Genomic DNA, 21,554 nt, shown 5'->3' with positions numbered 1-21,554 from the left:
TTTCAATAAATATCTTGTCTGAAAAAGTTTAGACAGTAGTTAGTCTGCAAAGTACCCCCGGGCTTATGAGTTACTCACAATCTATAACTGTGCATCTTAAATCATATACAACATTGACACAAACTATGTAAATATGAATATGAGGGTCAGAGACCTATCTTTTATTTAATCACATTCAGGTCAGTTAAGAAAAGAATTTGTGGAGAAAGAAAAGCTACAAATGCCAAACCACAGTTAAGAATTTTAAGATATATTGAAATACTGTTGGCAGTCATTTTCTTAATACTAATCACCCATACCATACACTTGCCCTAATCTACACTTCTCAGATGTTTATTCTGTTCCCACAGTCATTATAAAGTTTCCTTTTAAAAAAGTGATTATTGTAACCCAATAATATTAGAAATATTTGTGGCATTGTGGAATAAAACTGCTGAAAGTGCTGATGAGTAACAGCCACCAAAGATAATTATGTGAAAAAGAGTGATCATTGTAGCTGTCCAGGGGTAGTCTTGCATTATAAACATGTGTATCCCATATTTTAAAATACCAGGGATTCCTTTTTCCTGTGTGAGGCAAAGACAGCCAGAAATCATTAGAACCAACAACTAATTGATGTGGTGGATTGATGTGTTTGGCAACTTTCTGATTTGCAAGGAAAACACCAAAACATACTATTTTTTTTTTCAGATAAACATATCAGTAGCATGATACTACTAGAAACTGTACTTAATCATGGTCTTTTAAAGAGGAGCCTGTAGGACTGCGTGATTTTCCTATTTTACTCCATCACTATGTCATCATTCCCATACAGATTTAGGAGAGGATCTTACTTGCCACAGGCAGTGCAATACACATTGCCAAGTTTTTGGTACAGTTATGCAATGAGTTTCCTTCTGTGTCCTACCTTCCACAAGAAGATAAGTATTTGAGACTATCAAATGAGAGACTGTATTTTTCCAGTCCTGTTGTCTTGCAGAACGGGAATTCAAGCTGAGATCTATCTTAAGGCCAAATGAGACCCCAAATTAGACATAACTGTTGAAAGAAACTGTTATCTCAATTTTGATGTGCAGCTGAGCAGCCTTAACTAGAACAACAGCTACAGTATGTGTCAGACAGTCTCAGTAGACAGCAACAAACCTGTCATTTGGATAAAGACTGTTGACAGATAAGTGGCAGAGGCCATCTGCAGCACACTAACTTGCAGAAGTCTCACAACTTCCATACAATGTCTCATGGGGATACTTCTTTTCATCTGTTTGTACATGCTCTGACCACTTTAGCACCCAGGCTCACTTCCATCTGCTCATACCTGTCAGTGCCTAAGCAGCAATTAGCTCCATTTAATTATAATTTGTGCCTCATTTGTGAATGTGTACTGCATCTGCTAGAAGCTCCTGACTGAGCAGCAGCTGGCTGCTTGAGCCATGAAGGCCTGCTTTTCCTGAGACTGCAGGGGACGGACAGCTACTTCTCCTGGCAGTCATGATACATTTTGACTGTTTCTTCTGCAGTGCCACTGCCTATGTATTATCCCTTCTTTTTTTGTTAGGATGGGCAATAAATGGAACAGCCTTAACTCCATCCAGATTCTTCCAATTTGTAATTATTCATGTTGAAACTTATACAAGTGTTAAAATGCAGGACCTGAACATAATGATCAAGAATGTGAAAGATAACTTGGGATTCCACCCAGGTTGAAATAGGCAGCTCCACACACTCCTGAGAAATGTTACTGAGCTGTGCTAGTTTCTTATAAGCTTTCCCTTACCCTCTGTATTTCTGTGGAGACTGAAAAATTTAAGATTTGGCAGAAATCCTGAATTCTTTGTCCTGTCTACTAAATGGAAACATGTATGGACTGCCAAATTTCGATTAAGATTTGTATTGGGATCCAAGTTTCCTTATAAACACATGAAGTAATCTTTCTGCTCAATTCAGTACCCATCAGGCCTTAGTTAGAACATCAGTCCAGTCTTGGGCACCTCTCTTCAAAAAAATTAGCCAATTGGAAAGAAACCAGAAAGAGATAAATAGGAGGTCTAGAAAACATATACTACTAGGAATCACTGCAAAAACTTGGATTGCTTAGTCCTTAGGGCTTTAGGTTGATTTGTTTTCTTTGAGAGTTATTTCCAAGCCAGATCATTCCAATGATTTTGTTTATAGTGTTGCTCCACAAACAGTTATATTTGAAGGGCTGGTGAACTTCAGCACAGAGGCAAGAAAAAGTATCTGGGGAAGGGAGATCTGAAAATCCTTAAGCCATGTTTGTCAAGAGTTCTAGCAAATCAGATATCTACAACCCTGCATCTAACCATATATACTCGTTGTGGGTAGGGGTGTTTTGTTTTCCTTTTTTTCCCTTGGCATATGAATTACTACCATTCCTTGGTCAGTTATAACTCCTCCATCCCAGAAACAGATCAGATAGATAATGAATTCTGACACTATCTATCTCTAATCTACAAGTCATCAAATCTTTTAATGTTGGAGTCAAGCATGGTGAGATGCTCAGACCCTTATATTTTCCATTAACATTCAGGTAGCTGGATATCTCTTCCCATCTTGGCTCAATGCATGGAGCTCAAGAAATTTAAGCTCCAATTAACAGAGCTAGGTACAGTTGGTTCTATCTGTAGCCATCCCATCTCCACAGCATAAATTAAATCCATGTGAAGGAAGCAAATGTGTTTATCTTCCCTCGTGAAGGATATTACTAGCACTTTGAATAAATCTGATGATATGCTTGCATGTTAGTTATAGAAATGATGGACAAGGTGTCCTTGAGGGCAGATCTGAATTCATCTTAACTGACAGAATAGATGTGTTCTCAATGTCACTTCCTGCGTTTCTTTTGCTTAAGTTTAACCCATCTAACTTTGGATATTTAACAGAGGGAGTGATGGTGTTTAGAACTGTTCTTTGGAGTTGCCTCTCTTCACAGACAAAAGTGAAAAATGTAGGCTAACTGTTGTCCTGAATTAATAGTTTCTGTTACATGTCAGGATGTATCCTAGCTAATTTGATTCCTGTAGATAAATTTATATTCCTCCTTTATTAATCAACAGATCTCACTATTGCATCACTAATGACATTCTCTCTTCCCAGTCACTCTACTGCTCCTACCCTTCCATTTACTTGGTCTACAGGGGACTGTTTCTTGAGTAGTCCTTTCTCTGCTCTGAAATTAAAGCTGTAAAAGCAGCAGATAAGGAAAGGAGAAGTTGTTTAGTTTCCTTTAATCCCTAGTAAGACTGAGAAAGAGCTCTAATAGTCTTTTACATGATCTCTATGCATCATGGAGATTTCACACCTTACGCTGATATTGTGTTAATGTAGGAAGGCTCAGAAGTCCTGTTTCCATAGCCTTCCAGAAGTTTGGATACATATCCCAGTCTTATCCAAATGCATTGGATGTGGGAATTGGACTGGAAAGCTCATGGGACATTCATATTTTGGCTATAGTTGATCTAAATATGACACATTAACAGATTGGGTTTTGGCCTTTCAGTACTTTCACTTCTGATTTAGAGTAGAAAGGGTAAAGGACTCAGAAAATATCAAATAATGATAAAAAGCACCAAACTGATTTTAACTTCAAATAAAGTTTTTGGTTTAAGTCAAAGCTCAGGTTATGGTTCAGTTTGGTTATTATTTGAGATTTGTGTCCACAACTGTGACATTGTGAACATTGCGAATTGTGAGATTTGTATCTTAAACTGTTTTCCAAAGACAACTGCAAAGTCTGTAAGATTATATTTTAGTGAAACTACTTTGTCTCATTGAAAATACTTCCAAAGGCAATTCTTGTTTATCCCCTCTTCATTTTCCTAGGTTTCTTTTATTTTCTACTCCACTATCTTATTCTTTCTGTTGGCAATAATTCTTATGCAAAACAAATAAAAGATAAGAATAACAGTATAACTTCTCATTTGGGAGTGTTTTCAACTTGCTTTGCACAGTTGCAATAGTGAAACAGAGTTGAAACAGAGTCAGTGGCCTCATATTCCTTAGCACTTCACTCTTTCACGACCACATCCAACCAGTCTTCTCATTTCCTCAAACCACCATTTTTCAAGCTACCTACTAAGAGTAGATTATTGAACTATCAAATCTTTAATGTTATGCCTTATCACCAACCTTGTTTAACCTAAGCCAATGCCAGTCAAAGGTACCCCTTCAGAGAAGCTCCCTGGAGGATGCACAAATCAAAGTTCTGAAAAGTCAGTTTAGAGGAATGTTAGCAAGTTCCATCTTCTCCAGTTACCCACCAAGAGCAGCATCTGCCTTCACAGGCCCAGAATCTTCTTGTCACCACTTGGGAAACTGGAAAGGTTTGGAACTTCTCAGTCATCATCACATTCCATCCAGCTGAACTTACACTTCATCTGCGGTATTTCTGCAGACAGAAGAAAAGACAAGGGAGGGAGGAACTGCCTGTGGATTGCCACATATATGGGATAATGTCTGAAAGGGGGAGGAACATGCAAGGTAGTCCCATTCCTCTACATTAAGAGGACTGTAACTAGGGTTGCAGATGTTTAAAGTGCATTTTAAGAACTTATTACACAAATGACGCAGCCACAGAAGAATGGTCACTGCCCCACACTGCAGAGAAGTTGAATTTGGTCACACAGTCAAGTGGTTCTCATTGAAGGGTATGTCTGGATCCATTGCAGTACTGTCTTGGTAATACATCTGGTACTCTGTCAAGTTGTGTTTCCTAACAAATTGCTTGACAATTTCACTCAAGTTCTATGATATTTTGTAAATTTTTTGCTTCATATTACCAACATTTTTATAAAAACTTAGGGCATTTGAAATTAACATACAGATATATGTAAGTTCAATTTTCCACTTGTATTTTTTACAGTCCCTCTGTGCAAAGCAAGACAACCAGTCAGTTTTCTGTTGCCTTGTCATTTATATAATGACCACTTTTATAAACTATAAAAATACAGTTTATTTAAGTTAAATATATTTGGTTTCTATTGGGAATATATTTCTAGACTTTGGGACCTGTAAAGAGAGCACATGCATAGCTAAAGGGCACATCTCAAGTTGATATTTGAAATGTGTCTAATTATAATGTGTTGGAAATCATTCGGGTATTGAAAGTTATGCTTTTACAGTGGATGTGGTCAAAGGGGATTAGTTGTAATTGTTGAAGTTTACAGGGTTATGGCTGTAAAATAATCGTGTGCTATCTGTTTTAAAAACATAATGGAGACCACAGCATTTTATTTTCTTTTAATTATTTTATTTTCCTTTCCAAGTTACTAAAAGGCATGGAACTGGAAATGAGTAACTACTAATGAGAATTTTTCCCCCAAGAATATTAATTCTTGTAGTGCCTATTATCAAGCGTATCTAGAAGTCATACTATTTCATGGAAATTACTTACTTTAGACATTTTCTTGGAGCAAAATTTTTAAGGCATGGAAATGTCTGAGTGCAAGCAATGGTATGAAATCAGATACAAGGAACATACAAAGAAGTATGTTGAAATGTCTTTTTTGCTTCAGTCTTCACAGAAAAGGAACAGGAGCTCCAAAGAAAAGCTAACATTTGTTGGAATACAAAAAGAACAAAATGAAAATTAGTTGGATGATTTATCTGTTTTTTACTTGATAAAATTTACTCACTCTACTGAGCAAGTTGATCAAACACTACGGATTCATTCTGAAAACTTGAGGAGAAAACTAACTCCCCAGATAAGTGAGGAAAGAGTAAATATAACATCTGTCTTTAAAAAGGGAAAAAACAAAGACCTAGAGACAAGTCAGCATAGCCTGAGAAAAAATTGGGCAAAATAACTTTTAAATATATGTTTATAAGCATCTAAGAAATTATTAACAAAAAAGCATTGATCAAAGAATTAATTAAAGAGAAGTAATACCAAAAAACTAATTTTCAACTGTGATGAGATAAAAATCTTCATGTATAGGAAGGAAGCAGAAGATAACATAAATTTGGGAAAGATTTTTGAAACTAATATGTCTAACAATATTCTCTTAACCAAGATCAGCAAACAAAATCTCAGTGAAAGTCTTACAGTATGGAAAGCCATACTCAGGAATTAGCAATTTCTCACTCTCATATGAACAGAGGCATCAAGTTCCACAAGATCCTCTTCAAGGTATCTCTTAATCAAAAATTCATTAATAACTTGAATGAAGGACTTGAAAATATTGTTATAAAAGTTTCAGGCAATATGAGACTTGGAATAGTTGCAAGTATTTTTGAGGACTGAATAAGAACTCAAAACAACATTGATAGATTGGAGAAATTATAAAATAAACAAGAGGCCTCCTAACTAGGGCATGTGTGAAGTATGATATTTAATTAGGAGCAATCAGATTCACAACTTTAGAATGAGGAATGGTTGTTTATATTTCTTCCATGTATCTGAAGGTGGTGGATCAAAATCAAACATGTATCAATATTATCATATTACTGTAAAAAAAAAAGTATGCATAAATCTATGAGTATGAATATATTCTTTGCAGGAAATATGAAATGTTCCTTCATGTATCAACACCAGCAACACTGTTGTTTCTGTAAGTGCACTATGGCCATGCGGTGGGCACAAGTAACAGGAGTGTTCAAAGGCCTAGAAAACCTGAAAGCTTTAAGGAGAGCATTGAAAAATTAAGTTTAGAGAGCAAAAGTTAGTAGGTACACAGGTAGGTGTGATAATAAATCCTGGATATGTAAAAGGTTCCTGCAAAATAAAAAAAAAAAAAAGTGTCTTTTTCATACTAGTTTACAGTTCAAACAACAATCAATGGGCTCAGATTACAAGGCCATTTAAATTGGAAACAAAATTTTCTAATGTATCTTGTGGAACAGGTTATCCAGGAGGTCATAGAATCTCATTTTTTGAAGGTGTCTGAGTACAATCATCTGGAAATGATAGCTTTCCTAACTAAAGCCTGTGGAGTACCCAGAGTGGTCTGGCATCCTTTTGGCCATTTTATCGATGACTACACATAAGCTCTTACCTCCAAGCCTGCAGAATTGAAGAATATTCAATTTTACAGAGTTAAGCTTGAGAACCCATAGAAATTGTGTTGTTTATTGAAGTGGTATAGATGTCCAATCATAGTCTGTGACTCTACTACATAAGCCTTGAAGAAAATTTTTTGTGCTCTCAAAGAAGTCCTTTTCAATAGATGGTGAAAACACTATAGTTTTAAGCTTCAGACTGCTTGTCTCAATTTCTTTTTTTTTATACATTCTTGTTGAATTTAATAATGACTCAAGAATAAGCACATACATATTTTCACCTTTGTATCAAAGACATTTGATTTAAATCCAGTCTATTTCAAAGTTCTGAAAAGTCCTTATGACTTCTGCTTGTTGATCCATGAGAGGTGAGTCCATGTGAGTGCTCTCATACTGACCTTTGAAATTTGTGTCTACAGCAGTGACATCTATGGAAAGATTCCTATTGCCTTCAGTAGATTTCTATCAAATTTATGAAATAATCTCCCTCTGAGAAAATCTGTAATTAATACTGAATAATTTGAAATCTAGGCAAAAGCAAGTTCTGTGTTTGTAACTAACGTGTAGCTCCAATGAAGTCTTTGGAGTGTACAGAGAGTAGCAGGGTAGCTAAGTACCAAATTAGGTCCCAGTTACCCAAGAGTTAATAGATCAAGAGTATTCAATTAATTTAAATGAAAAACAGCCATTAAAATTTCCCCTTCTCCCCTCAAAATACTGCAGAAATTAGAATATGCAAAAATGTCACTGAAAATTTTATATTTTTCAACTTCCAAATACAGAAAACACAGTGGGAATAAATCCAGGAACACAGGTGATGAGATCAAACTGATAACAGTTCTGAAGAATTCAGCTACATTTTGCTCCAGTTAAATAGTGTAACTAGGTATAATCAAGCTAGTTAGTTTGAATATAATGTAAATGTATCCATCACTGAAGTGCAAGACACATAAAATGGGTTAATTCAGTGCAAGTTTCTTATTTAAGCACTTCTATTCTTCAGTTGTAAGTGTAAAACATCAATTCAAATGGTCTAATATGATGTTATTGTTACAATGATAACATGATGAAATATAACCCAGTTTAATCCATTTCAACATGGAAATTAATAATGGCACATTTTATGCCAGTATCTTTTTTTCTTTTTAATTTATTTTAACTGTTCTTAGAAGTTAATCCAGTCTAGTTGTTTTACTGATGCCATGGTTTGGGTTACAGCAATTAATTTCTGTAGAAAGATTTAACTAAATTCTTCTCATCACTTTCTGGCATGGAAAATACAGAAAAACATGTCACCCATGTAAGAAGAAGTGAGCGTTGTAGCAGTGTTCACACAACATTCTTACCCTCTAATAGTTTGTCATCCACATAACTTAAGGTATTCCACATAAGTCTATTTGATTTTGAGCACAAATACTTCAGAACATGTCCCAAGGGAGAGAAATATTAAAGACCGCTGCTCTGTATTAATGCTTCCACAGAAAATCAAGAAAGCAACTTTGGCTTTTATTTGCTGTGAAAATGAGCAACATTTTAAGAGCAATACAAGCATAATGTGCCTTGGCTGGTATGGACTCACTGATCTGCCTGTATCAATGGCTTGACACTGGTATATATGATCTGGCTATCAAGACCTAACTAATGAGCTCTCACAACTTTTCTTGATATTAGAGTATAATTCTCTTCATCTTACATATGGAAAATGATATATGGTTCCCTTGCAGCAGTAGAAAATTTAGCCTTGGGTCATGGGTCTTAACTGACTCTTCCCTCATATTTTCTGGGTCTTCCTAGATTACAGAGTTCCCCTAAATTATAGCTCCTCTTATTTCCTTCTGAGCACCTTGTGCTAATTCTCAAGCTAACATTACATATTAGTAACTAATGGAAGTTGTGTTTAGAGTTTTAATTTAAATAATTGACCATATCTTTTCTGTTTGGCAGTAGTTAAACAGCTCTAGATACCAGAGGGGCCTTTGCTGCTGCTGAGTTGGACAGTACTGATGATAGAGTGAGCTGATTTTGATAACTGTTGTTTTTACCCCATCACAGGTAGCAGGCTTGGAATGCTGTATGTAACTGTGCATTCACTCTGCTCAAGTCTGGGTTTCAAGCCTGAGAGATGATTAGTGAAGAGTTCTTCTCACACACATGTAAAACACTCAATGGATATTCAGATCTTTCACAGCATAGGTGAAGTTGTTTTCTTAGTTTATATATGCAACACCATCCTTAGGGCTGATGATTTTTCACACTGCAATTAAAAATCTTACCATGAAAATCCTACAGCATAAGGCTTTATCAGCACTTTGGGTTTTTTTTTTTAAATAATACATGATCGTTTGTGTCCATCAACACATACATTTGCATTTTGATAGCAATATTTAAACAAAATAATCCTCCTCTTTTATCTCTTTACAGGTTTGGACAAGAAACTTTTTCTTAAATATAATTTCTAGTTTAATATGGTCCATTTTCTGAAGGGCTTTATTAGATCCTAGACCTACTGTTGCTCATCTTGCAGTTCTCACTGAAGGCTTTGTCGTGTCCAAGAACTATAGACCTCATAGCTGTGTCCAACCTCATGCTTCTTACTAAGTAAACAAAAAGCCCCTCATCACTGGAATTCATATATCTTTATATCAAAATTTATATAGCTTATATAAGTGTAGAATTTTATATATATTTTAAAAATCATCTAGGAAAGGCTGCCTCTCCTTTCTTGACAATAAAAGGTCTTTCATGTTAAATTGCTGAGTTCAATATTCTTTCTCTTCTTCACATGCATAAACTATGTAATTGGTTTGATTTCCAATAAAAATCAGCTATTACTTTTTCATGCTTGATTCACAGCCACATCCCAGCTAACATCAAAATGTCTACTTATGGTCACAGAACAAGTAACATGCTCAGTCCTGAGTTGCATAGACCAGTCCAAAGGCCATAGAGAATGGCTTTTGGATCATATATAAAGCAGACTTTTTCAAAAAAATTTACAGTGGAAAGACTTTCTCCTCACCTCCTCTGCACACTGAAGTCTACATGTTTCCACAGTCTGAACAGACTACATTCAGTTTTCAGGGACAGAAAATCAGCATTTCCAGAAAAGGCACTGAATAGCAAGCTATACTGTTGGAATCAACTGATATGTGGTTACCACAAGGAATCTTTAAGTAAATGAAAAAACATATGGAATTTCCAGTACTACCATGCTCAGACAAAAAGCATAAAACATAATTAGGAGGAAATAATTGCAGATTCTTTTTTTCTAAGCAGGTAGCAACTCATCAATTGTTTTTGAGCTGATCTATTTGTCACATTACATGTGGACTTGGTCTAGGATGTTCTTTACAATTTCTCAGCACTTTTGCCTCTCTTGTAATTTCCCCATTGGTAGACCCTTATTGATCACTGAGTGAGATGGGCTATTGCTCTGGACTACTACTACTTTAATATCAGGAGAAATGTTGGAGACTGGCATACTATCTGGATAAACCGTTTAGAAGTTATATGGTTGGAGCCATATTTATCCTATATTTAGACTCAATGCCAAAACAACATACCCATTTAGTTACGCTAGTAATAACTGAAAAGGGATCTCTAAAGTCACTGTGTAAATTGTAATAATTTCTATTACTCCCATATCAGTACCCTCTTGGGCAGAAAACATATACATGAAAAGCTCTGTCTCCCATTACTGGTCCCTTGAGCCACCCAGTATCCCAGACAGAGTTTGTTTTAAAGAAGAAAAAAAAAATCATATTTATTACAGAGCAAAATTTCTCTGATATCTGAAAGACAAAGATAATGTGGCCATTACGCTTAGTCTTTACTATATCCCAAACTGTCAACACACTTGCCAAAAAGTTAATTTATCAGCTTAGTGCAGCCAAGAGATTTAGTTTATCTGAATATCATACAAGGAATAAATAGTTTACCGCTGGTTTTGAAGATTGGGGTAAATCTAACATTCTATTGACATATGCTATAGATTTAATTTAATGCTGTGGTTCAGATGTCTCTTCTGATACATTTTAGTAAAATCTATGCTGAGAAGAATGGAGCTGTTTCAGTACTTATGGGGTTTAAAATGTAGAGTTAGCAAAGGAAACATGTTAATTGAAACAATGTTTGTGTATACTGTTGCAATAGTTTAGAGAATAATTTTGCTAATTTGTTGGTCAGTTTATTCTGAATATTAGAAGGTTAACATTTTTCAGGTTTATTGTCTTTTCTATAGTGAGAAAATCCTCTAATGACATGATTAAATAGCTCAATTTTTATTTTTTTAGGCATACTGGAGATAACATCTGTAGAAATTGGAGTTGTGGCAGTCAAGTCCATTAAGAGCAACTATTATTTAGCCATGAACAAGAAAGGAAAAGTCTATGGTTCTGTAAGTATTTTTTACTTTCCAAATGGATTGCAGTAGTCATCATAGTTTCCTCTCTTATCCTATTGAAAACCTCACTTCTCTGTGTATTATTACTAATTAAAGCTGAAATGAGCTGTTCACCAAAATTTCATCCTTTGGTAAACCAGCAGCTCCACTCTCCACAAACTTCCTGTTGTTTGTAAAACTCATATCATACCAAAGAAACTGCTGGGAGGTTTATCATACTGCTTCAGCCAGGTTTCTTACTAAATACTGGCCAATGGAGAGGGTCCTACAATATGTATCCTTTAAGGCTGTTTTTCTCATTTTTTCTGCAATACAGTCATATTTAGCTGTAATTTGAGGGGGGATAAAGTGTACCTGAAATCTTGGAAACTTCGGCTGATGGAACAGACACATTGAATTATCAAACTGTGACCTCAAATAAGATTTCTAGAATAGCCAGCTTTAACATGACTGTATTAATTAATACACAAGATTACTGGCAGTACACAGAGACTTAGACTTGTATATCAGCAGATTGATAAGCTTTAACTGAGCAGAATTTGGGTATCATTTGAAAATTGTCCGTATGTGGTCTGTTTGTACAAGGCTGGAGTTACTGATACTTTCAGGGGAAAAAAAAAATCAACCAAAAAAAACCCAACCCAACAAAACCCGGTAACTATCCAAATATTTTAATAGGAAGCAATATGATCTATAAATCTGTCTACTAAACTCAAGTTTACCCTCACACATCCATATGATTACACAAACACCAGATTGTTCTGGTATTACATCTGGTTTCATTTGTAATTTTGCAACATTTTGCCAGTTCCAGTGAGTGTGAGCCCACATAAATGTAAATTTATTTAAGTAATCTGCAAAGGTTATTAGCCAATCTTCAGATTGCTCAGTATTGAGAACATCTATAGGCTTAAAACAGAGCAGGTCACAGATAGGTACTGGGACTGGGTTTATCCTCAGGCAACATAGCTAAGTCTCCTAACTTTGCTGAAAATATTGAAGTAATGCCAGTTCCAACTGAGACTCAAGGGGTTTGAAGTCATTTGGCCCTCTTTTTTTAAGGAAGCATTTCTATGGGGTGGATTTATTTCATACAAATTGTATAAATTATATTCCCCCATCTGCACTGTGGCTAGTCATTCCTGGTTCAAAAGATTACTTCTGACATTCTAAACTCCTGGACCGTGTTGAAGAATCACATTAAGGAAACACCAGAACAGGGAAATGTTTCTGAAACTCCTGTAAATGTAGATTTTAATTTCTAGAATTACACTGATCAGAAATACAGGATGATCAGTGCTCAGTCCTGCACCACTGAGAGGTTAAGGTATACTGAGTTGCTGACAAAGTTACCACTTCTCAGTGAGATACACTCATTGGTCAGGAGTATGCTTCTGTGTGTATGTGAAGGTGTTAGCATAAATCACCATCTTCAGCTCACACATCTCAGTTTACAGTGTTTAATTTAGACATTTGAGACAATCTGCCCCAAAGCCTCAGATAAGTTTTCCTACCCAAGCTGTTAGCTGCAGCTGGTGTGGTGAGAGTCTATCCCAACCCTATATACACACAAAAGAAGTTAAAACGGCTTTCAAGTACCATAGGTGGAAACTGCTGCCATAAGATTCAGTAATTCATAGTGTATTAGAAATGGTGTTGACAGGAGGATACAAATGTGGAAAGCATTTTTTTTAATTCCAGCTGAGATAATTTCTCAATATTCACATCATAAAATCACAGCATAATGACTTATCAAAACCTATTTCATAATACTTCAGAGATTTCAAGAATGCTTCTGTTATTATTTTTCCCATCCTCCCAAGACTTGCAGTTAGACTCATATTACTACAGTGTGGCAGCTTGCAGATGGATATGAAAAACAGAACCAATAAAAATTTTAAAAACACTCTTAAACATGTGCACAATAGACATTGGTACAGGGTTATGTTGAAATTTGTTTGAAATGAGCAAAGCAGTCCTGGGCTAACACTCAGACCCCTCCCAGTAAGACTTCATAACCACATCACAACATCATCTGTTCTTTTTCTATTATCTAAGAATAGAGATAAAAGTTTGGATTTGAGTACAATTCTGCATCTGGGAAAACAAGTTAAGTAAGACTGTTTCTATGTTTATCAAATACTTTTCCATTTGACTGACTTTGGTTAGAATGAGGAAGAAAAAGAAGACTCACCATTTGCTTTCTTTAACAAAATAAGCTGATGGTAGATAGGAGAAGTTACAGCGGTTTAGAACTGTGATTGATGGCCACCTGCCTTCTTAACACCTTGATGCGAGAAGTGGCATATTACGGTAAATAAATATTAAAAGATCTATATGTAGCTTTGTGAATACAGGGAATATCAAGGGTCATTTTGTACAGTCGTCTCTTGATAGTCTCTTCCCCACCAGCCTTTTTTCAAGTAACTTCTAATCCCAAAATCAAAGAGTATTTTGATAGCCGAACTGAGTTTAAATATGTGAAATTCTGTTAAGAAAACATAAGCATGTGTCCTGCAGTCTCAGCAGCAACTAAGTAAAACATTAATTATAGACCCAAAATTTCTTACTGTATCAAAGTACTGAACATTAACTAGTTTAAAAATTCTAATTTAAATTAATAGGAATGGAAACATATTATTTTTATATTCTTATGTCCTTTTTTATTAATGTGGATACTTTCTATATCCTTATTACCAGAACAGCTAAGGATTTTAATAATTATAAAAGATAAAACATCCCTGAAATTTGTATCTGTACCATGAAAATAATTTCATTATTCAGACATATTTCTTGTCTTGTTCATAGACACATTGAAAATACCACATGTAGTTAGTACACCATAGTCTGAGATTCTGACATACTTCTGCCTGAGCTATGAAATAACATCTCCTTTTCTGAAACACAGAAACAACAACATGCTGATTTTTTGTTGTAAATTATATAAGTTGTAAATGTCCCACTTTCAAAAGCCTTCTAAATGGAATGTAAGTAACTTGATAAAACTGGGGGGTTTTATATGTAGGAATTACTTGTTTGTGAAAACAAAACATTCTTGGCTTCATTATAGAGAAGAAGATCTGTGTAAAAGTGTATTTAACATTACAGAAAAAAACAGTCTCCAGCTACATGCTCCCACATGCTTCTGTTTTTTATTCTTTCTGACAAACTGAAAACTGGTTCTCTTTTAGAAACAGAAAACCTTAATCCCTGGTACCAAACACAAAATTGCTTTCAAGTTTATTTAGTCAGATACAGGATCATACATGATTCTTTTTTAGGCTAAGCCCCTCTTCAGGTCAACAAAGTAAACAGGTCCCACATCTATTGTAACAGCAGCATAATAGTGACTTGCACCCACCCAAAAGAGCCCTTTTCCATGGCCAGTGTTGTGTAAAGGATCTTCCTTTAAATAAGTAGGCCTATAGCATACATATTTGTTTAACACATGGTATCAATAATCTAGTTCAAGATATTTAAGGGTTATATTTGTTAAAACTGAAATATGATGAATGATTCCAAGATTGCTACCTCATACTTCAATTTTATGACTGAGAATGTGATTTAATACTGTTGCCATATTCCAACACAGAGAAGTTTAATTTCAGCTGTGAGTGAATTATCTTTTCATGGCTATAATTATGCACTGAATACTTGATTATGTCTTTGGTTGGTTTCACTTTTTGCAGTCTAACTGATGTCGCTTTAAATACTGTGGAAGAGAGTGAAGCTTTTTATTAAATACACTATAAAATCCTAGACGGATATCATATACAGAACACTGAAGTCTTCCAAAACATTTCTAGAAACTATTTAACTTCAGTATGCTGCAACTCTGAAAGATTATGTTTATTCTAAATTTGTGTATTTGTTTTCTTCTTTTAACAGAAGGAGTTTAACAGTGATTGCAAATTGAAGGAAAGGATAGAAGAAAATGGATATAACACATATGCATCCTTAAATTGGAAGCACAATGGAAGGCAAATGTTTGTGGCCCTGAATGGAAGGGGAGCCACAAAGAGAGGACAGAAAACAAGAAGAAAAAACACTTCAGCTCACTTTCTTCCAATGGTAGTAATGTCATAGACAAAGGAACTATTTTATTGATGCAGTTGAACCAAAGGCTCTTACGTCAAGAATATTCGGTAATCCTCTTAAAGAGTAAATGCAAATAATAGTGCACACATCTGCTTGTTTGAAAAGAGAGCAGAGGAAGCCTTTGAAGGTTTTGTACTTATTGCTGGCACAAGAAATACTTTTATTTAGTTTGGTGTCATATCTTATAATCAAGATATAAGCTGGATCAAATGGGATGGAAGTTATTGCCAGTGTGAACTTTTTTTTTTTTTTTTTTTATCTCTGCAACACAACATAGGGGATATGAGACAATCTGTTGAATGATCTTCATGGGGAAAGTTATTTATGGAATACTAACTCATATCAAAGACCTTAATTGCTCGTTCAAGCCTAATGATACAATGAACAGTTAGACACACAAGCATTTACTGGAAGCACTTGGGTCATATGCACAAATAATGACATTTCTGGAGAAGCCTTGTGGAAGAATGGGTAGAATTAAGGAATATAAACAAAGTAGTGTAAAATTGTTCTAACAAAACGAATAGTATGGTTTGCTTGTATGTTCTAAATTCATTTCTTTTTATTTCTCTCTAAGTTATTTATTTAATAGGATGTTAAATATCTTTTTGATTTGAAATGTTTTCCTCATTTCCTTCTTTGTTATTTTCCCTTTTTCTCACTAATTTACACAGAGGTTGATAGGTTAAAATGTCAAAACCTCAAAAGTATTCTGAGAATAGGTATTAGACAAGGCTATAAAGGCAGAATTTAATGTGTATAATCCATTTTTTTTCCTAAACTGTCTTGCACTTAAGCAAAAGACCAAACAAGCAGTGCTTGGATTTATGATATTGGGTGTCTTTATGTTGGACAATTTTTTTTACTTATCAGCACTCAAGAACAAACTTCAAGAAATACTTTGTTGAAGGGGTCTTTCTGCTATTTTGAAACTGAGAGAAGGAGCCACATCCATACTCGGTTGTCAGTGCATCTGTGTGTATATCCATTGGATTTTTATTTCAATTTGGAACTAAGATCTAATGCATTGCAATCAGTGTAATATTCTGCAACAAGCATTGGGCTGGAACCTAGATGTGGATAGCCTTGTTAAAGTCACTGAGATTGCAAATGTTAAAATTAAACAGCATGTAATTCCCAAGTGTAAAATTTGACCTCTGAAAGGTAAGTAAGAAGGCAACACAGTCCTGTACTCCTTATTCAATTAATACTCTCATTCAGCATGTTTGTTCTTGTTATCAACTTGTAGAATCACAGGCATATAGTGGGAGCAATACCTAAGTAAGGACTGAGAGAAAGGAGATCCAAAATCATGCTCATGCATTTATCAGAGATTATTACTCACATGTATATTATATATAAGAGACAACCAAGAAGCTGTGCTGGTATCCAGCTTTAGCATGCCTTCCATATCCAGCATAGTAACTGAAGGCTCAAAATACATAATATCCAGCACATTTTTATGAAGTGTTACTAGTCCCATGGCTTAACTTCAGCAAATACAGTATAATAAAGTTAAGCATAATATGAAGTCTGTTCAATTAAAGGTACATAAGGTTTGTTTTATGTTTTGCTTTATTCTGTAATTTTAGAGAGCTCTGGATAGCTCATCAGTGTAACCATATCAAGATTCATTTTGTTAGAGCAGATAAATAGAAAGCAGTAAATCAAACAATTTGTACCACTGTTTTCACATTGTATTCCACTAAATAAATAAATAAGCCTTTGCAGTGTCTTTAGTAAGAAACAAAAGTAGTATAATATTATTTTGCTCTAAATACTCTAAGTGATAACTATGAGATTATATTGATGCTGCAGTTTTATCTTCAATATTTCTTGTTGTGAAAAAGTTGGTTTTATTTTTATTGTTTGGAGACTGTATTTTGGTACAAAGGAGGCCTTCCTTAATGTGTCTTTTTGAGAATGTTTAACCTCTATAAAGGCTGGTGGTGTTGGAATCTTCTATAACTTATTTAAGTCAATGTTTAACCAGCACATCAATCTTAATCTGTTATTTAAATATTAGCTGTTTTTTAAAAAAAGCAAAAAATAATAGCTTTCCCATGAAACACAAAACGGTCAGATTTTATTTCTTGTCCTTAAATAAAGTGAACTGTTTTAAAACAGAAATTCACTTAGAGACAACATTTTAGCTGATAGCGGACATTATATTTCATGTAACTTTATCTCCAGGTTTCTTCTTCACAAGTGAGAATTTTCTAGAAAGGGAAATAAGAATTTCAGATTTTAAATGTAATTGTAGGTCTCAGAAAATCTAACTACCATGGTGAAAGCAGGTTTCTGTTGCTTAAATTTGTAACTGATAATTAAAACTGACACAACATAATGGACAACTCACAGTGAACATTCAGTGTAAGCTTGGACGAATACAATATTGGATGACTACTTAAAGAACATTTAAGGTACAAATGAAATTCTGTTTTGACAGAATTACCTAGATGACTTGATCAGAGAAGGGGATTATGTATAAATATTCTCATAGCACTTAAAACACCATGCTGCTCAGAGGGAAAAAAAACCAGGAAGTATCACTTTTCCAAAGTGAGTCAAGAGCCATTTGTGACATGAATTGTGGTTTCAGAAGATTAACCAAAATTTAAAAAACCTTGAAGGAATCAATTATTCCTGTGTGTTTGGTATACTGTAATACCCACTGCAGTGGGAGAAAACTGTGGACAGAGTATCACAGTTCCTCAACTATAAGCTCTGTTTTCTGTCACCCTCAGCATAAGACTCCTGAGCAAAAGGAAAACAGGGGAGGGGATTTTAAAAAGAAAAGGGAAACAATAATCACTGAGCAACAATGTATAATATGTTATATTTAAATAAAAATAATAAAATGTGGGGAATAGAGAATGAGTATTGTCTTTGTTTATTTTATTAACCTGAAATGATGCTGCACAATGAAAATGAAAAGGGAGAAGGTCCCTTGTACTACAGGATGTGGTTTGGTCCTGTATAGCCCCAAAACAAAACAAAAATCACTTGAACATTTGTAAGTTTCTTTAATTTTTTCATGTGTGAGTCAGCTATCTCCACACTAATAACAACCAAATGCTTTAAATTCTTCCTGTAAGTATTCAAATCCACCTAGTTTATACAGTGGAAAAAGCAATGAATATAAAGCAAGCACATCTGATGAAAGAATGAAGAGTTTTAGGAAGAAGAACATGAATTCACATTTTTAAAGTAAATTTCAGATATGGGAAAATAGTTACATCTTATATAAGACTTCATGTAAGACATTTCAGGTTATAAAGTTCACTGAAGGCTAGTAAGCATTAATAATATAAGAATACCAGTGTATGAGCAGAACTTTGTAATTCATGCCCCTGCTGAAACCTATTGTCTCTATTCACACAATTGATCATAACTGCTTCAAGGAGTGATCCTGAAACTAATTCATTAAGACAGCCCTTCTTTTGAAATATCGAGTATTATTATTTACTCTATCAAGTTAGACTGTAGGGCAGAATTAATCTTCCTAATTTCCTATTAAATTGGAGAAAGAAAAGTACAACACATAACACAAACACATCTTCTGCTGCAGCTAGTCAATGCATGATTACTGACGGAATTTTTCAGAAAAAGATCATTGACCGAAACAATTTTAGTGTAACTACAAGCAGCAGACACATGCAAAAGACACCGTTTCCCATCACATTACAAGCAAGAAATATAATATAAAAAACTAATTGGCTTTGGACCTATCAGATTATGATTTATAGTTATGCTTATCTGCTCAAATATTTGAACCTCATGTTTAACTACATGGAAGCTTTCTTGGAATAAGTTTAGGGATTTTCTAATGAAGCACGGTTAATCTCAGGTACCTGATTGTTGTCTTTTCACACAGTAATCCCAGAAAATAAAAAAATTAATATGGCCTTTGCTCACCCCAACAATGTAAAGAAAATATGCTTGTGTGAAAGGCAAAATAAAGGAACCATGACTAAGACTCAAGTAACTGATATGAGAGCACTGATGTCCAAGTTACTGCAGTATAAATGAGGAGAATTTACAATCCTGAAACTTCTCACCAGGACCTTTAGTGATGCCACTGTGTACTATTTCATTAATACAAAATTCTAACTCATGAAATTGAATAAATGGATATGCTGGCAGTGACATCAGAAACACATGTCTTATAAGACCTTTGCCAAATATAAAGGTATGAAAATCACAATATCTGATAAAAACACAGAAGGTACCCCGCTGCATAGTACTGTGCAAAATATTTACAACACTGGCAGCATATAGATAATGTACCACAGTGGAAGAATAGAGTCTATATTTACATCAAAGTTCAGACTCTGTATTTATCTTGCAATAACATAGTAAATGAAGAATCAAGACATTTCAGGTTCTTTATTGCTACTGAAATGTAAAGTGCATATACCTTTGTTGTAGCTATTCATACAAGCTCCAGATGTGCTATTTCACTATTAACTATGCTGTGGCTTGGTTTAAACTATGGTATATAGTTTTTTGATTATGAAACAGTTTACTAATGGCTTAATGAACTTTTAACCCTTTCATTTTTTAACAGTCTTCACAGAAGTCTAGGAAAAGGCCAAACACTGGTCTACACCAGAATTTGTATTTTTTTCCTAGCTTTAAATAGCTGAAATAACAGATTACATTCAATGCTGTACATGCAGAAACTTGCCTTATTCAATGAGGTGTGTCTGAGCAGGATAAAAATTGAATCTCTCCATTCCATTATTTTCTTGATGCCCAGCTACTTTGTACACTTTCTTGCATTAGAATTACTCTTGAAATCTCAATTCCCCATATTTCCAAAATGTACTTCACAAAATGGTATGAGCACTTTAGCGTTCTCTAGCGTTCTCTTTCATGTCTCTTTTTTTTTTTTTTTTTTTTTTTTTTTTTAACAAGTTGAGACAGCGCTTAGAAAAGGAACTGCCTTACCAGGACCCTTTACATACAATTTGACGTTCTTTACAGATTATACTGAAAAAATCCATTCAAGACAATTAAAATGTTTTGAGTGTGGTCTTCTAGTATCTGTATCAGTGGGCTTCAGATACAACTAACTACTTGAAAAAACTGTTTTATTTACACTCAACTGTAGAAGGACAAGTCCAGGAACAGCAGAATCTTGAAAAACAACTCAATAAACACATTCTATATGTTAGTGTCAATAGACAAGGACTTTTCAGGCAATATTTCTATATTATCACAATACAAAAATTAAGGTATTGAGTGTAAATAAAAATCACAACATAAGTATTATGTGAGTTACTTTAAACTTTAAAATTTGCACTAAAAATGTGAGCTCAAAAAAACATGTTCTTCATTTCATCTTTTTGAAAAATGTAATTTTCGGTTTACTCTTATACTGCTATGTGCAAGATATTTATTGTCAAGTTATGGTAATTTCCTATGATTTTTTTCCCTCCTTTTCACATGCCTCTAAATAGCAAGATTCATAAATGGTTCATGGAGGGAGCCTGCATGACTGACAACTGCAATATGCTGTCATTAATTTCAGAGACATAAGACTCTCATTTCTGGTTCCATGTAGAACATGACACAGAGATCCCATGATACGGTATTGTTTTGATAACCCTCAGGTCCCCTGAAACTACCTACATACTTCCTAGTAAATATGCAAATTAGGTTCAAAAGTTAAATATGCACTATGAGAATAGCTTGCCTATTATAACAACCACCATGCACAAAATACATTCCAAATAAAAACATATTTTTCTCCTTGGTTCACTCAAGGGAAGAGAAACAGAAGGAAAGATTATATTATTATTGTTATTTAGAATCTTCATTTTTTTCTTAATTGGTAGCCAATGCATCACCTATGCTGGTTTTGCAGTGATGAAATAGAGATATTGGCAATCCTGTAAAAGAAGGGTCAGCCTCTTTCTCTTCCTTATGGTCAGCCAATTTGGCTTACTGAGTGCTACTAATACAACATACGGTTTATGACGACTTAAATATAGATTAAGCTAAAAGATGCTAGTTTTGGAAGAAGAGATATGGC

At 34.6% G+C, this 21,554-nt stretch overlaps 1 protein-coding gene across 2 annotated transcripts in view; it reads left to right on the top strand.

Annotated features, from left to right (window-relative positions):
* The window catches only part of FGF10 (fibroblast growth factor 10), a 65,024-nt gene extending 46,663 nt beyond the window's left edge, over positions 1-18,361 (top strand). For both annotated transcript variants that reach the window (XM_032993320.2, XM_032993309.2), the window contains 2 exons: positions 11,307-11,410; positions 15,305-18,361. In XM_032993320.2, coding sequence (XP_032849211.1) covers positions 11,307-11,410; positions 15,305-15,502 — 302 coding nt within the window. In that variant the 3' untranslated portion in view covers positions 15,503-18,361. The remainder of the gene's footprint in view (positions 1-11,306; positions 11,411-15,304) is intronic.
* The last annotated feature ends 3,193 nt before the right edge of the window (positions 18,362-21,554 follow it).

Source organism: Tyto alba, unplaced genomic scaffold, assembly GCF_018691265.1.
Source record: "Tyto alba isolate M040663 unplaced genomic scaffold, T.alba_DEE_v4.0 Super-Scaffold_42, whole genome shotgun sequence".
NCBI classification, from domain to species: Eukaryota; Metazoa; Chordata; class Aves; order Strigiformes; family Tytonidae; genus Tyto; species Tyto alba.
The sequence above is the reverse complement of the archived record's forward strand: the minus strand, read 5'-3'. Positions and strand labels throughout refer to the sequence as shown.